Source organism: Mycteria americana, chromosome 4 (genome assembly GCF_035582795.1).
Source record: "Mycteria americana isolate JAX WOST 10 ecotype Jacksonville Zoo and Gardens chromosome 4, USCA_MyAme_1.0, whole genome shotgun sequence".
Lineage (NCBI taxonomy): Eukaryota > Metazoa > Chordata > Aves > Ciconiiformes > Ciconiidae > Mycteria > Mycteria americana.
The window spans coordinates 18,715,468-18,733,739 of NC_134368.1; the positions used below are offsets into that span (position 1 = coordinate 18,715,468).

Below are 18,272 nucleotides of genomic sequence, written 5' to 3' on the forward strand. Positions count from 1 at the left end.
AAATAGCCCTAAGTAGAATGTAAAGAATAACAATTTACATGTGAATCTACTTAGCTGAAAACGGGTATAAGCAAAGGATTAGAAAGCCCTAAGGATTCAATGACACAAGAAGCCTTGAGCTCATTCAGAGCATGACCAAGGTCAGATGCCAAGATACAGAACTTGACACCTTTGCAATCAGAAGCTGCACTATCAAAGCAGTCAGGAAAAAAACCTTGGTGCTGAATAATGGAGGTGACTAGAACCATTTAAGCAAGCCCAAGGTAAGTCTTACGTATCCATCACATTAGATTTTCAAGATTTAAAAAAAAAAAACCCACAAACAAAAACACCCAACCAACTTGCCATCTTCGGGTAACTATCTGTTGTTATGGGTGGCTATTGCAGTTTAATTAGTTTGGCTTCTCAGCAAGATCGTTTCTGAAGTTTACAAGATATTTTCTTTGAAAAAGTAAAACAAACCTAGTAAAACTGAAGTGTACCTTTTACCATTTAAATTTGTCATTATAATTTATTGCTCTCTTGAGCAACTTTGAGAGAATACAATACAATATTTTAATCTACAGATCAAATACTATTTCAAGACAGAACTAAGGAGGAAATATATCAATTAAACACACGTATGTTACATTTTATGCACATTATTGATTTTTCTCCTGTGTTACAAACAATAGATAAAACCAACAATGCAAGAGAAAAAATGCTATTGTAGCTAAGCAGCATGTATTTCAGCCGATTCTCACACACTTCTGGATAAGAAAGCCATATAATTTCTTGAGGTTTGTTCAAGGAAAAATATACTCTTGCTAATGAGGCATAATGCTGCATGTTGACAGTACTGGTTCGGTGGTTATGATGAGAAAAATAGACACTTCACAAGATGCAGTGATTTAGGCATGTTGCCAAGAGTCTAAAAACTTCAGTTCTGATTCTACCAGTGGTATATTTTGTTAACTAAGGCACATTATTTACTTTGTATCTTAGTTTCATTATCTGTAAAGTGAAAAGTAGCACTTAAATTATGACAGTGGAAAGATTTATAACATTTTACTCCAGAGTTCTGTATTAATCTTTATAATGCAATTCAGACCTCAAATTAGAAATAGCCTATACTGTAAGGTCTACCTCCACTGTGTTTGTACAAAACATGGCAATTTCAAATGGCATTATTGACGTTATAGATACTATAAAAATGAACCAAAAATAGTAAGGTAAGTGGGCATCCCAACCTAACACTCCATCTCTTCTGCAGTTGCTCCAGAAAGTAAAATCAACTTTACAGACGTGTCAAACATGGAAACAGGCTTTAACTGTTGAAAAATTCAGGCACATCACTGACAGACATTCTTGCAAATTGTAAAGTTTTAAAACTTTTTTTTTTTCCATTTCAGATAAACATGAATTTAATTTGCAGGATAAAGTCGCTGGGGCCTAACAACTGTAACACCTATATTCTGGTCACTAGCTCAGTACTTTCTGCCTTCCTAAACAAAAAAAAAGTCCTGAATTTTCTTTCAAAATGTAAACTCTTTGATGCAAAAGAATAATAAAGCTTTAATCACTAATTGGAGTAAAGCCCAATACAGAGCAACCCATTAGAATTACAACCAGGAAAAAAAAAAAAAAAAGATACTGTACACTATTATAACAACGCCCTGTTCCCTTTTCAAAGCAGTAAAGTGCTTGTTTATCACAGCAAATGGGAGTACTAAGCTTTAACCCAAATGTACACATTTCTTAAATGTTTTTAACTCTGACTAGTGGCATGCTTAGCTTTGTAAGTGGCAAAAAATATTCTTAAAACATCAGTACAGTATTATTTCAAGTTCTTCCCCTTCCCCTTGAAAATATTGTGTTATTCATACGATATAGGCCAAGGAACTTGCACAACATGAAGAGGACAAAACCATAACCAAGTTAAAGCAATCATTCCAAACCTATTCTAAGCAAACATTAACAGTATATTGCTAGTACATGAGGCAGAGTGGAATATATGTTACATGCTTTACAAATTGCACTATCAGATAATAAATTGTAAAGAAATTAAATGGAACATTTTGAAGGTTCGATAACAGAACATTTTTTAAAGCCATGAAAAATGAACTTGACAGAACACTTCTTTCAACACTTCAAAGCAATTTTGTGCTGGATTTTCCTCCTCTGCTTTTGTTAAAGACTGATAAAGAATTTCATACTTAACTAACTAAAGAATCAGGTGTTATTGACAGCTATTCCAACAAAACCAAACCCATTTGGAATAAGGCTAGGTCTTATAAGAGTAATGTAAAATTTATTTTCTTATATATACACACACTTAAATATAGATATACTTAATATATACACAAAAATACATTAAAATAGCTTAATTTTTATATATATAAAGATGGTTTTTATATATATATAGCCTAAACTTTCTTGACCACTACAAGAAAGCCAAACTGGAATTTATTACCTTCCTTTTCCCAATTAATGTCGATAGGAAGCTTAGCAGCTTGTCTTCCCTTTCTAAAAGCTGTCCAAAAAAAAATGAAGTAGGAGATGCAATATTCCAGAAAAGTAAATCTCTCATGAGAGCTTCTCAGGAAAGCTTAGCTAATCCAAAATTTCCCTGCATAGGAACAAAACTTAGGTACCATTTTACCTAGTGTTTTGCCTGTGTGCAGTATTGACAAGAACATGATGAAATAAACATTAGAAAGAAAAACAATTGAAGATTTCCTTTTTATAATTCAATATCTACTTTAAACTACCTTTAACAAAAAGAAAAACTAATAAATTAAGGTCATTGCACTAAAAGCTGGCTCATTTACCTTCAAATAAACTGAGGTCTCTTCGTAGCCTTGGTCCATAAAGCCCTTCTAAAATACTTTCAAAACCTGGAGACAAAAGAAACATTTAAAACAGTAAATCAGAAGTTTCTTAAAAGAAAGCAAATTCGAGAATACTGGCAACAAGTATTCTCAAATTCTGAGAGCAATTCCCGAAATTGTTACATTTATCACACAACTATTTACTCCTTCCACTATAGTACTATTCAACAGAATTAGAAGATAAAAATAAGACAAGGCAACTGCCATCTGCACACAATCAGCCCATTAAGCCATGCCCCAACAACCTCATTAGACTTAAAATAACTACCACAGAATCTTAAAAGGTGGGAGGATTAGCCTCATAGCTCTACACAAGTGAAGCAGTCTCTCTCTTACACTAAGAATCAGAATCATAGGGGGGGGAGGAGGGGGGAAAAAAAAAAAAGGAGGAAACCTTCAAAATCAGAAACTTCTCATTTATGATCACCTGAAATTACATAATCCGAGAAGGCTAATATTTATACAAATATAAAGAAGAAAACTTATTTTGCTTATGGTTTTGCTTATGAGAGAACATAACAGTTCTCTCTAGTCCTCCGTATCTATACAAAAATGTTTTGAAATTGAGGATTAGATAAATCCAATTATTTTCCAGATTTACCAGCTAGTCTGTTTACATATTTGGTAAAATCACATACCGTAACAAGGGAGAAGAGACACAGAGCAAACCAAATGATAAAAAAAAACCCCAAAACCAAAAAACACCACCAAACCCCAAACCAACAAAAATGGAAGAGATGCACGACAACTGACGAAATATGGTGAGAATTTACATCATCATCAATACTACAGAAGTTTTGTTCAATATAGAAACAGTTTCCAAGTGCCCCCTCTTTTCTCCTTCCAAATAATAAGCTTATTTTCAACTAAGAGGATAATTCAAAGCAGCATTTGAAGGCTCTCATTCTTCATACTCAAGACCTGTCTATTATTAATAGATGTAGCTATTTTACAGTACTTTGCAAGACTATTTTATCATCACATCACATAAAAGATACCAATACCTTCAGGAAACAACTAACTACCATCAACAAAGAACATTTAGAATCATAAAATTTGCTCATCAGCTGTGATGCCCTCTCAGACAACACAATACAACATACTGCTCTCATCAAAAATCACATTTACTTTTTGGTTTAGATTGTATGTACACTAGTATAAGGAAGAATAAATACATACCATATCTTAAGTAGCACATTAAATAATACATTAAAATCCTAATGTAGACAAGAGAAGGTGTCTTAACACATAGGAGCTGTTCAGCTTGACAGGTCACATTTTGTTAAAATTTACCTTTCAATTTTGTATTATTTTATAATTTTAGTATATGGATTATATTTATATTATTAAATTCAATTGATTATACTTGCTATAAATCTATGATTTGAGCTATAAGTGTATTTATTTCTATTTTAATTTTCTACTTTTCTTTGTAATAAATAGTCCTGGGCGAGAATACAAATTAAGTGACAAAACCACTGTCCTCTCACAAATATATATACACACACACTTTTTAAACACAGTCTATAAAAACTAGAAAGCAAAAATCCAAGGCCCAACCATACACTAGAAATTCCTTTAAAGCATTATCTGACTTTTAAGATTCAATGTAATATAAATTCACATCGTATTAGCATTTCACAAATTCCCAGTTCTTCTGGCTTCAAAGGCTTATGGTCAAAAAAAGCAAGAGAGATGACGAAGTCCAAAGTTAAGATAGCAATTCTCCAAACATAAGAGTCTGGAAATATAAAACACACTATGTATATTATTATGATCGTTAATGTTATAAACTGCAAGCCACTTTAGCTCAGCAGCTAGCCAATACTTAGGTTCTTGTAAGTTATTGCCACCGGGTAAAGATATGAATGAAGTATCTCTTGGAGACAGCTCTACTTATTCCAGAAGAACAAACACTAACTCCCATTTCTTAGCACTTCATAAATCCATCAACAGGAAGCTTGTTTACCATTCCAGTCAGCACCCAAAACCTCCATGGTTTTTGGACACCTACCTTCTCCTCCCCCTGCCCTAGGTGAGGAGGGTGTTACTTGTTTCTGCCTTTACTTTTGTACTTATACATATCTGCTTGCCATACTGCCTGCTCCTGTCTATGCAAAAACATAAGCACAGAAAAAACAGCCCTGTGAAACAGCAGTTTGTTAAGGAAGAATGCAATTTCCAAACAGACTTCCATACAGCTTGTATTAAAGATGGCAATTAGCACACCATGGGTTTTTTTTTCCCCCTGAGCAAAGGACGCACCAACCCACTCCTCTGCTAGTTCACCAAACTTATTTCCATCCCACCCATCCAAAGCAACGCTTCTTGTACAAGTCCTTCCGGAACTTCCCCATAGAGCCACAATATAGACTTACTCAATGTGATCATTTGCTTCCTCACCTTTGAATACTGGATCTTTTATTTTAAAAGAAAAGTTTACTTGTACAACCTAACAACATAGAAATAATCTTTTTCCAGCCCTTATTCTAAAGTTTTCCCAGAAAAGATGTGTAATACTTCCACTTCCTGCATTTCCTACAAAGCTCTTCTGCTGCTTTTCAGCCTAATTTAGCCTAAACAGGAAGATACATCTTAGTTTCTAGTACAGCTACTGATGAATATGTGCTGGCACAGTTCCATAAAATTTAACCACCTGAACACAGGCATTTCAATAAACCTTTGTTTTACTTCATAAGACAATATGCATAAGCAAATGGTAGCAGTAGTTTTGGAACTCTTCAGAACCTGAAGAGTCTACAGATACCAGTCAGAAATATCATAGAATCATAGAATGATTTGGGTTGGAAGGGACCTTGAAAGGTCATCTAGTCCAACCCCCTGCAATGAGCAGGGACAAATATACTTTGCTCATACCTCTTGTGATTCACCAATAAAAAAAAATCTGCTCTAAATTAATTTTACAGAATTTTTTGTGTCTCTTGGTGGCTGACTGCCTCCGTGATTCCAAACTGCCTTTCAAAACTACTGTTACTGGAGCCCTGACACTTTCTAGCTCCAAACGGAAAAGAAACAGTGTTGGCTCTATTAACTTGCAATGCCCCAATCTGTCAAACTCCCTTTACCTCTAATAAATTTCTTCTGTTGCTTATTTGTCTCACTTCTTGTATCTTCATGTAAAAAGAGTATCAGCTTTCTTCATTATCCTTTACAATCCAAGTCAGGTTCCTTCAACAATCTTCATAAGCAGAAATTTATGATACAGCTAGTCTCTTAACCCAGTTAAAAGTTTCCACAATTTGCTTTCCCGAACAAAGTTGTGAACAGTTCTTTTCCCTGCATTAACTCTCCCCTGGCCCCACAACCACCCTCTACCAAATCTATTGCTTTCCTCACTCAGGGCTAGGATGAGGACACCCAGGACAAGGGAGGCTGGAAGTTGTGACCTCCAGCAACAGGAAGGGGGCTCTCTTCTTCCATCGGTAGCTATTCGGGTGCTGACAAGGCATGAAGCCCAGGAAAGAGGTGAGGAGGAACAAGTTCTGTCAGGTTTGGCACCTAAGCCTGATCCATGGGTCACAGCAATGTCACTGAAAGGAAGCAATGGGTGACAGTAACTGCAGATTCCCAGGGGGAGAAGGCTGTGCAGAAGGCTTCTGCACAGCAGCCAGACTGGCTGTCTTAAAAGCTCTGCTGCTTGCCCATGGTCCAAATCTGGGATGTTGCAGAGAAACTCTTATGGCTCATCTTGCTATTGCAATATTATCATTTGTTGTTCATCTACATGGCCACCATGATACCGCCAAAGGAGATCTTCAGCAGATCAAAGCTAACTACAGGAGTCCAGGGACAACGGTGAATGACATCAGAGCCCAGGCATTGATCTAGGGGAAAGACTTTGACAGGAACAAACACATCCTGACTACATGGCTGCAGGCAGGACTTCAGCTCTTAGATCCTCTGAGAAACAAAGAGTGCTTGAGAGAGACAGGATCCATTTGATAACGTAAATCAACATTAACCAACAGGCTTGCCTCATAAGGAGGGCTTCAAACTAGGTTTGCCAGGGAAGTGGAGACTGAAGCCTAGGAAGTGGGATAATAGCAGAGAGGGTAAATGCACAGGACAACACATCAGTGAGGATCTTACAGTCCCCCTGAAAAAGTGGCATAAGCAGGGACACATCTTAAGTAGCTGTATATGAATGCACTCAGCACAGGAAGCAAGCACGAAGGATTAGAAATCAGAGCACATAATCCTACTGGGAGTACATGGTATGGTGAGATAACACAACTGGAGAACTGCAGTGGATGGATAATGGCTTTTAAGAAAGAAGTGAGAAAGTCAAGGAGGACAGTGCTTACACTTTATGCAAAGAACTTGAACAAATGGAGCTTTATTGTGGAACGGGCTACAGGACATCTGAAAATCTGTGGGTCAGAATTCAGCCAGGGGAGCATCATGGTGAACGTCTGTTACGGACTGCCCAATCAAGGGTAAGTAGATGAAGCCTTCAAAAAAACCAAGAAAAAATGCTGCACAGTCACAGGCCTTAGCTCTCATGAAGTATCAATTACCCTGACATATGATCGCAACACGACATGGTAGCACACAAGCAACCCAGGAGATTTCTACGGTGCTTGGAGGACAAACCTGATTGAGGTGGTGGACAAGCTCAATAAGGGAGGCACTCTGCTAGACCTGCTACTCATTATTAAGGAAGAACTGATCAGTGATGTGACAGTTAACAGTGGTCTTGGCCACAGCAGCCATAAGATGTAATTTAAGATCCCAAAGAAAGTGAGGAACTTGAGGAGCTGAATAATGGCCGTGGCCTTAACAGTCACTGATTTACATCCCTCCCCCAGGAGCAGGGGGAAGTGCAATGAAGCTAGAAGTAGGACTGCTATACTGTCTTGTCTAAACCAGAGAAGTCTTAAATGGACCATAGGCCTATGGCAAGGTTGATAAAGAGCTAGTAGGATAGCTCACTAAAAAGTCAAAGACATTGGAAAGGCAAGAGTCATTACCACTACGGAGCAATTCAGAAACTGTTACTTTGTGAATTATTTCCAGTATGTTATTTAAGTGTCTCTACAAGTTTACTCAGATTTAAAAGAGTATTAAAACAGGATTATTAAATCCAAAATAAGTCTTTAGACTGCCTTCACAACTTTTAAGTAAAGTCTTCTTAAAGAGAAACTACCCTTCAAGTGCTCATAGAACTTTATGATTTAAGTTTTCCATAATGATTTATTATTGTAAACTACTTAGTGTCTGGCACATCTTAAAAGCCCATCTACATTAGAAAGTGTATGTTGCCAAGTATGAACAGTACAGGCTGTAAAATTCTTTGTTATGAACAAAACAGAATAATGATTGAATGGATACATTCCATGGAAGCTTCCCAGGTTGTGCACCTTATACAGACTCACAGAGGTATTCAAGGAACACAAGGACTCTTCCTCATTGCATGACCAAACACAGCCATTTTTCATCTACTCTTTAGCAGTAGTGTGGCTATATATTATGAAGGCCTCTTCCATCCAGAAACTGGAAAACAGCTAAGCTATACCTGTCGCTGTGGAAGCTACCTATAGAATAGATTCTATGTTGCACCGAGTCTAGGGGAAATCACAAGGTGCAGACTTAGACTTTTTAATACAAGGTTGGCCTAGGTTAACTTTGGACAGACATAACTGAACAATTGTACAATACAAATTGAGGTCAAACATGTTTAGTTATACATTGGCTATTGTTTCTCCAAAAGCTGTATTTCCATAATGTTTCTGAGAGGAAATAGTTATTTTAGCTTCACAGTTGATCCCAATTCAATACCTTCTCAAACCGCCCCTCTCCTCCTTCCCTCTCTACATCCTTTAGGTGATCACAACTGAGGCTGCAAGTATGTTTTCAACAAATTTGTTTGCATGACTCAGACTATGTGTAAGGAGAACAGCCAAAAAAGAATAAATATCATGTAATAAATGGAAGCTGACATCTGAATACTGCTTTCAAATACACCACTTGGCAGGGCTGAAGATAAGAGAGGTAATTTCTATACAGTTGGGAAAGAGAACAGTAGTATATGCGCAGGTTATATTAAAATGGTTTTGATAGGTTTGGTACACTCTACATCATACTAATTTCTTGATTCCCCTAGTCTTGTTTATGGCCATATTAACTCCAGTATTTGTATCTTCTTTTCAAAACAAAGTCCATTTCATAAAAGCAGATACATTTCCATTCACCCTTGACTCTTCATTCCTTCACAAGCAGTCTTTTTTTTTATTTATTTACATGTTTCTGCTTCCGAAGTAGTCCAATTTAGGGCTTTAGCTACAAGATGCTTTTTATTTTTAAAGTCACTGTATTTGAGACCTTTGACTAAAATTTAATCCTTTTTAGTAAAAAACCCCAACAAACTAAACATGCCTTTTTCTTTGCTCTTTTACTCAGTGTTACAACACAATAATACTAAGTCTCAAGGAGGGGCCTCACAAGACTTATGTAAACTATAATAATTACAATTGATGCAGGGGCATATTGAGGTACTTGCCTAGTCGCTTGTAACGGGATAACCGGAAATCTATGTAACTAGCTACCATGCTGTAGCCACTGAGTTTAAAAAAAAAAAAAAAAAAAAAAAAAAAAACAACAAAGAAAAAAAAATGGTGAGGGAAACCCCTATAATTCAAATTCTCATCACACCAATGACCTCACAATAAGCCACCTAGAAAACCCTTCACTTATACTTGCTCTCCCCTTCCCTGATCTGCTGCAGCTTTTTCCAGTTTAGGAAGGTATGAGCAGATGAACTGATAAAAAGCTTTCAGTGAAAATATTTCTAAATAAATTCACTTTTTGGTTTGATATTTTTCCAAGCCATAAAGACTTTTACTGATATCTCTGGATGCATACCAGAAATGGTAGATGAATATTCCTTACATAGATAGACAAAATTTAAAGAGGGAGATGCTAAACAATACCACTCATCTCATGCATATTTACTGCTCTATTTTTCATCTTAATGCTGAAAGGTTACCCATCATAAGAGATCATATTGTTCCCTCTGTGTGTTAAGGAATTTGGAAAATACCAGGTGCATGCAAATTAAGTTCTGCTTTTTCCCGTTCTTCTCCAGCATATCCTCAGTTAGGCATAGGGTAAGACTGCTGCACACTGCTTTGAAGGACGGGGGATGCATGCATATTTTTACTACAATGAAACAAGACTTTTAGTTTAAAGCACTACAGCCTCTGGAGGCACCGCAGGAAAAAACAAGGATCTTGGGGCTCTGTAAAACACCTTTGTTAACCCACCCAACAAAGTTAGCAGAATCAATGTCAGAATCTTCATAACTTCTGCGTGCCTAAAAATTAACTTATCACGGGAATTTCCAACACCTTCTACTTTGTGGCTTACTATATCAAGAATCACATCTGAATTACAGTAGTTCAAGTTGTTTTACTAAAGTCCAAATCACTTGTTACTTAGCTTCTTAAGTAAAATCAGGCCTCACTCCTCCTCCTAGTTAAGAAAAAGATGCTGTTAAGTAACATGCATCAGCATGGAAGATTCATGTCTCCTCCTTGTTTTTTGAGTTTATTCAATATTCCAAGCAGAGTAAATGGAATGAAAAGTTAAAGTAGAAAAAAATTGCACATTCTAAGCAGTGTGGAGTTTAGCCCATTAATGCTTTTTAAATCAAAACTAATGTGAAAGTAGGTTCAGAATTGCTGATTTCAATTCTTACAGGATTGTAAAGTTTAACAAATGGTCTTTAAAACGTAATTAGGAAAACCCAAAGAATAGGATTACATTTAATGAGATTGGGCAAAGTACCACCAGACACTGCATTAAAATGAAACTTCCTTCTATTTTTTGGTGTTCTGTAATAGTAGTTAGTGTTACTTCACGTAGTTGTTAAAGAGACTTGATTACAACTAAGAGTTCAATTCCTGCTTCTGCATTTTCCTTTGACCACAGGAACACTGCTATCTAGTTTTTGTATAAATTCTATTCCCATTCTGAAGTCATACAACCCATATTTTGAGGTGGTATTTTTTAATCTATGAGGACTATTACATAAATTGTATGAGGAGTCTCAGAAACTAAAGTCACACTGGAAAGAAATTATGGATAAGTAAAGACAGATCCTGCATGCCCCAGTTTATTGCCCTAACCTCCTTAACTGCTAGCCTCCTTTGCCCCATACACTTTTATTTAAGTAGCAGTAACTTCATGGCAAGGTACAACACACAAACATGCACTTCTGAGCTAAAACTCACTGACGTAATTGATGTTATCACGAGAAGTAAAGATTTCCCTTAGTATGTGAAAATATATAAGCACTTAAAAACATTAAGCTTGGTTCTTCCATACCAGAGCAATGACTTAAAAATCCCCCCCCCCCCCCCCCCCCCCTTGGCACTTCACCCTCTTTCACTCAACTAAAAAGAGATCCCTTCTGAAAACTATGTGTAATTCGAAAAAGTATTATATATAAATGACAAACTTCAGTTCTACTTCTCCCCATTCTATACAGTTTCATGACTGCATTATTTAGTTTGGCTCAGCACAGGAGTGTATCTGAAGGAAGTTTTGTGGTTTGCATTACTAAGTCAGCTATCTTGGATTTAAACAATCATACCACAGACAGAATGCAGCTTCATTAGTTTTGTCAAGTATTAGAACCATTTTTAATTTTTTTTTTAAAACAAGTAACCCAGGCAGACAGAGCACCAAGTCTCTCAGTTTCTCTGAAAGAAAAACTTCTGCTTTTCTTCATATTATTATTTTAAAATACAGGTGCAAGAGTAGGAAGCAGTATTTAGTTTTGGCTTACTTAAAAACTAAAAGAAGTAATCTGCCTTTCTTACAAGTTATTGCTTTCTTATGAAAGGGACTTGGAGCTCATGTTCAGTCATCTTTTATTTTCTAATCATATAAACTTACAACTTTGTGAAGTATATGCCCCCATTTTACAGGTCCTGCTTACACTCTGTGTTCTGCCATACTTTACACTGCAGAAGGTCACTGGTTCCTCTGAAAAATGGTTATCTGCTTGTAAGTTTTGCATTTTTTTGTCTCCAAATAAAGAAACAGCCTCCTGCTTCCACGTGACAGGAAAAAAAATTAATTGCATCAGAAACTCAAACCCCTTAAGAATATCTGTGTTTATTACTCAGCCATCACCAAGTTCCTTTGATACATCAGACCACTCTCAATTGATTTAGAAAACATTTTACGAGTTTTCTATAGCACTAATGAAAAATTTTGAAAAGCATTAAATAGTTATCTCAGTCTTTATTACACCTAGTTACCCTTATTCCACCATTTAGGATACAAGCAGCAACTCCCTTACAACTTGTTAAAGGAGAATATTCTGTAGAGAAGAGAGTTATTTTCATATTTTATAGAAGTAGAGCAGTGTGTTTAACAGAGTAACTTAAATTAGATGTTAACATCTCTGTCTGTTTCTTCTGCCTCTCCCTTCCTTCCACAAATCAGCAGCTGTCCTCTCTGCCCCCCGTGCTGCCCCCAGCCATAGATGGATTCATAATCCTAGTCTTGTTCATGTATTGACATAATTCTCAAAGTCACAGGGTTTTTGTCGTCAGTGGTGGTGCTTTGGTTTTGATTTTTTTTTTTTTTTTAAATCTACTATAACAACAATTTGGAAAGGGTCAACCAGGTTGTGAAACACTGAAGCACTGAGTTAAAAAAAAAAGTATCAAAAAACCAACAAGCAAACACTCAAACAATCGCCTTTTTGCCACCTGTACAAATGGTAAGAAAAAATAAACTAGCTTGCTGGGCAGAATACACAAGATATAGAGCATGACAACAGAAGCAAAAATTAATAAATTTTTATTCAAATGTTATCTTTTTCCTGTTTGTAATGTCACTACAGAATATCTAGTCAGTAAAACTCATTATTTGATAAAATGCTGGCCAAATTCTCAGGTAAAACCAGCCTATTTTTCTTGCAGAAAAATTCTTGGAACATAATTTCGGACAGATTTTGCATAGGGGTGGGTAGGGAGGGGGCTTCTGTTTAATATCTTGTCTAGCTTGAATCCACTTTTTGCTCATAGCACTAAAAAAAAGTATTCTTATAATAGAAAGTTCTAAACTTTTAACTTAATACACTCATTTTCTTTACCATATTGATTCAGATCCCTGAGCAAACAGGAACCAACATACCAGAGATTCCAATGTGAAAGGGAGGAAATCCTCTATTTAGACTCCAATACAAATTCCGAACCGTAGCTAAAAAAGATATTTGTCCTTATTTAATGCAAATCTTGACTCCAAGAATTAATGTAGTTGAGGACACTGCTGCTGCCACTGAGAAGAGATAGGGTGACTAAAAATTGAAATGAGAGTACAGAACAGCTTCAGTTCTAACTGGCTACTTTTCACTTATGATAAAAATCCTTGCTTTCAAGTCTCTCTGCTGTGCTTTATTGAGGGGATGCAGACAGTGACGAATTAAGAGTTTCCAAAAAGAATATATGCATCAAAAGAACTAGCTATAACATTAAGCAGTTATAAGCATTAAGCAGAATACAAAGGAGTAGTAATATTCCAGTGCTAGGGAGACTGACATCGGCCATACCCCAGAGGCAAAACAAAAAGAGGAAATGTCCTGCCTCCCCCCCAATTGTTCAACAATTTTAAAGAAAAGGGTGCCAGCCAACAGAAAAAAAAAAATAAGATTTGTAGGTTAAGTAAAGGCTGAGATTAGCATCAATTCTGAGTTCAGGTCTATTTTTCAGATACTTATAAATCACAGTAAGAAAAATAAGGTTCAATAAAAAAGGAAGCATCTCCACACTCCAAAGTAATCTTCTATGCCAGTAAGAATGTGTCCTTGTAGATTTGTAAATAGGAGAGCCCACATGACACCTTTTACTGTAGCTTTCAGACACTGTCAAAATTAAAATTAGATTTAATTTCTAATGTAGTAGCAAGATGTTTTGAGAGATTTGTGTTATTTATAATTTAAAAATGCATAAGGAAAACACTTCAGAAGTCACTGTGCTGCTCTGTGGATGGGGGAAAGAAAAATGCTTCTAAGTGACAGTTACTATTAATTTCTGTTCTCTCTATAAACTCTTCTTTCTTTGAAGAGTGATGTAATCCCAGCTGTCACACAGGGACATTTAGATATGTAATAGGTATGAATATCAGTGTTCTTCAGACACCGAAGCTTATCCTACTGCCTTTCTTTTTTTCAAGACGCTACATCAAGATACCAACTGTTACTCAGAACAGCACTGGCAATAAATTTGGGCTGGTTAAAAGTTTATAGTTCATATCCTTAGAGAACAAAATTCAGAGGGAATAAGTCACTGCAAAAGAAGGTAACATCCAGCTTGGAAAAATGCTCACAACTTCCTCATTTGATATCAATGTAACCATTTTACAACATGAGGAGAATAATGCCCAAGACTAAGACACAGAAACAACTGTCACTTTCAGAAGACCATGTGCCTGAAGCATGTTCTTGTTTCTTAACCATGATTTTAAGATGTACAAGAGGACTGAAAAGTTTGGCTATTTTACCTAAAAAGTTTAGTATTGCCAAACAAAGGCTTCTTTTCTACATGAAGGCCTAGTCAGATGTTCACTAAATCATCAAGGAAAAGTGACACCCACAGCAAACCTGTAACAATGAATAGGTCACAACATTGGTTTACTACTATGCAGTATCACACATCTAACCAGCATCCAGGAGAAAGTCTAGCAGTCAACTAATTAATAAATAGGTCTGGCACACTTCCTGGACTACCAGAATCAAAGACCCTGAGGCCTTCTGCTAAGAAGGGAGAGCTAGTGGAAAGCTGTTACAGAAAAATACAGTTATCAGAAAACTTCAGTTCATTGAGCCAAAAAAATATTTAATTCAAAACATTACTAGCCTGATGGGCTTTTGAGAAACCAAAGCTTAGGATTCTGTACTACACCGTGGGTCTACTGCAAGCTAATGAAGTTGCAAGCCTTCAGAAATGTTCCACGAAACTGATGTCTGACAGTAAGTTTAACAAGCAAGTGGAATTTCCTAAGGGATTCACAGTTTCATGAGAATTTTCAGGAGGTTTCTTTTCAATTACCATTTCTGCGTCATTCAAACAACCTGTCTATTCTCCGCAAACTGCAAACCATTTTGAAATGATGGATAAGAGAAAAGTCATTTATCTCCCAGTAGAACCAACTCCCTCATATTCAGAAACTATTTGTCATTTTCTATTATTTAAAAAAAATAAAAGTTTGAAATTGATTGAAATCCTGCAACTAGACTGCACTAATATGGTGGTTCCCTGAAATCAACTAACACTTATCTGCTGAAGCTGCAGAATGAAAGACATCTTGTATCTGGATGCCAAATTATAACACAGTAAGTGAACTATCAACCCTATAAATCTCAGTGCTGCATTCTTCAAAGTATTTATTTCCAAACATGTTAACACAAACACCGAAACCAGTTTATTAAAATATTTTTAATAATCCTAGACTTACCACAATTTCACCAAGAAATAAGTGTAACAAACTAGCAGATAATTTGTTAAGTTTGTCATAAGTTTACTTTACTGCATTTTATAATACCTATGCCATGCATTTTCACCTTTAACTTACAGCTTATTTTTATGAATAGCTGGTTTTAAAAAAAAATAACCCAACAAAACCAGAAAACCCCCCAAACCCCTAGACAGACATCATTTTTGTATCCAGCCAAAATCTGGCTTGGCAAATTAAACAAAATTTAGAGCTGGCAACATGTCAACTAGGTCAACAAGAATTGGACACTCTTATCTATGTAAAAGCTTCACTTAAAAAGTATTAACCATTCCTCCTTTCTCTAAAAGATTTTCTGGAATTCAAGGTTAAAATTGCAAGTGCCTCAGATGTTCCAGTTAGATTGGAAGAACTCTAAATTCAGCTAAACTGTGATTTCAAATCAGTTCTTAGATATGCTCAGCACACAAAAGAAAAGATGACATTGTTCAAAGTAGGTAGGTGGTGTATCTCAGCTTACATGTCATGGACAACCAACCTGTAAATCTACACCTTCTAAGAGTACTTCTGTTGAACTTGCATAATATACTGAAAAGAATAGGTAGAATAGATAAAAACATGAGTTTCTAATCGTTTAACATTTGATTAAGAGAGCTGAATTCCCTCATTTCCCACTGGAGATTGAAAAAGCAGAAATACAGAAACTGAGACTTTAAATACAAATTTTAGCTTCAGATTAGGCATTCTCATCAGATAAAAGATGTCAGATATAAGAAGAGAACAGGAAAAAGTATCTTGTTTTTGCTTTTAGCATTTGACACAATTCAAAGATCAAGCAGGTGTGTTTGGGTGGGGTTTGTTTGTTTGTTTTAAAGCAATTAGCACACATCTGTACAAACTTTTGATAAACTTCCTCCCAACCATTAAATGGCACAAGACAAAGCATGAAATGGTAAGATTCAAAGTGTGGTACTCAGACTCTCATTTGCTGTGGAACAGAATTCATATAGTACTCAAATGAAGCCATATACTAGCTCTGAGAATTTATTGGGAGATAATAAATTTTGTAACAATTCTGTAATTAATTTCTGATTGCATTCTATAAAATTCACATTACTAACAACTGTCCAACCTGACTTGGGGAGCAGGGGGTGGAACACCACAAAGGAAAAACAGATATGTATTTCAAGTGCCTAGTGGCAAGATTCTGAATGCTTTAATCATGTGGAGAACAGGTAAGAGCTCTTACACAAGGTGGATGAATTTAAACAGTAGGCTATCCCGTCTCAGAAACACTCTGTTCCTTCTGTATTCCAGCACTGGCCCTTCCTTAGCAGAAGCAAACATTCATTATTTCCAGACAGACATTGATTTTCAGTTCTAAATGTGTTAGTCTGCTTTAAAAATAATGAGAGGAAATACTGCTTCATTTTATACTGTGCAAAAAAGGAGAAAACTTATGTCCCTATTTTGCTCCTTAAAACAAACACAAACTCAGCACAAATTCTGTCCTAAGTTTAAGCAGATAAAAAAATGCTTTAAGCAAAACAGCTACTAGTTTTTTGGTGGTGTGGTTTTTTTTTTCCAGAAGGACCATGACTTTTAAGATAAATAGAAAAGGTAGAATTTTTACCAGATTTCACTATTCCATTCACAATCTAGTGAGTTTCTTTGACCCAAGACAGCCATATCCTATTGCTTCCCACAAGTCTTAAGCAAGACAAAACAGGAAACTTCAGTACTTTGAGCTGATCTGTAAGTAGGGTACTTTTCCCTCTTAATGAAACAATATAGAAAGACAACAGCAACCACTTAGTGAAGCCAATGGAACTGCAAGGTTGAGAATACAGGAATAGGATTTCTTAAAAGAAAGGTGTGATTACAGCCTACATTTCCAGCAAGAGGGCCACTCCTGCATGAACCAGATAAATCTTGGTTCCAGCATTCTGGAAAACTTCATATGAAGTTACTTATCTGGCACCAAACTTCTTAATCAGTCTTATAGGTCAAGGTCACTTTTATCCCACACAAAGAGCAAAACAGCGTTTATTACTAATCTGGAAAGTTGAGAATGAAGGAGGAGAAAATGCCAGAGTATCACTAGAGATGTACAACTGACAAAGCTGTTGAGTATCCAGTTCGTAATTGTTCTGTATGCCACATAATCAGGTCAGTTGGTTGTTAAAGGGCAGGTGGAGGAGTACAGCACCACACAGAATGAAGGACAGTTAACAACTCTTCAAATACACATCCAAGTCACTAACGAGTAGCTACTCTTGCAGACAACAGCAGAAGAGGCTGCTCTGGCTCTTGCGAGTTTGTGATGCTGGTGGTTGAATGAGGCAAACAAGGTGTGCAGAAGGTGTGCAATCCGTTGTTCCTACCTAGAAAATTAATAAAAAGGCCTTGACAAAACAAGCAGTCACTCTACTGCCTTTAAGATGCTCTGTTAATATCAGTTTCCTCAAAGTGATTTGATTCCTCAGAAGAAAGATTCTGAAAAGATGCCAAGATCTCCTCAGACAATATGAAAGAGCCACAAATTACTTCAAGTCACATCAAGTACCAGCCCTCAAAATGCTACTACATGAGACAGCCTGAAGTAAAGGCCTTACGAAGCTGGCTCGGGCCAGCAAAACCCTTCCTGAACCGTTGGACAAGTATTCTTAGTGTCACCAATTAAGATGCATATTCAGCGAGTAAGACCACAGATTTCAATAACCAACACCATCACACTAAATAAGCAAGTTTCTGAAGGACACATTACAGTGGGTTTCTCTCACAGCTTTTTCTCCTGCAGTGTCACTGCAGAAAGCATTGACTAGTTAAATAAGAAATCCACGATCCCTTGAATTTTCAGTTCACTCCCTAAAGGTTTGTGGGACAGAGTGCTTGCCAGAGATGATGACAATAATT

General features: G+C 36.4%; 1 protein-coding gene across 11 annotated transcripts in view; it reads right to left on the bottom strand.

The window, feature by feature from the left end:
* Positions 1-18,272, bottom strand: part of LCORL (ligand dependent nuclear receptor corepressor like) — an 87,674-nt gene that overhangs the window by 55,282 nt on the left and 14,120 nt on the right. For 6 of the 11 annotated variants that reach the window (XM_075499836.1, XM_075499829.1, XM_075499830.1 and 3 more), the window contains exon 2: positions 2,811-2,876. In XM_075499836.1, coding sequence (XP_075355951.1) covers positions 2,811-2,876 — 66 coding nt within the window. Of the gene's footprint in view, positions 1-2,452; positions 2,513-2,810; positions 2,877-18,272 lie in introns of all 11 variants that reach the window. The other 5 variants (XM_075499827.1, XM_075499825.1, XM_075499826.1 and 2 more) reach the window with 1 other exon arrangement.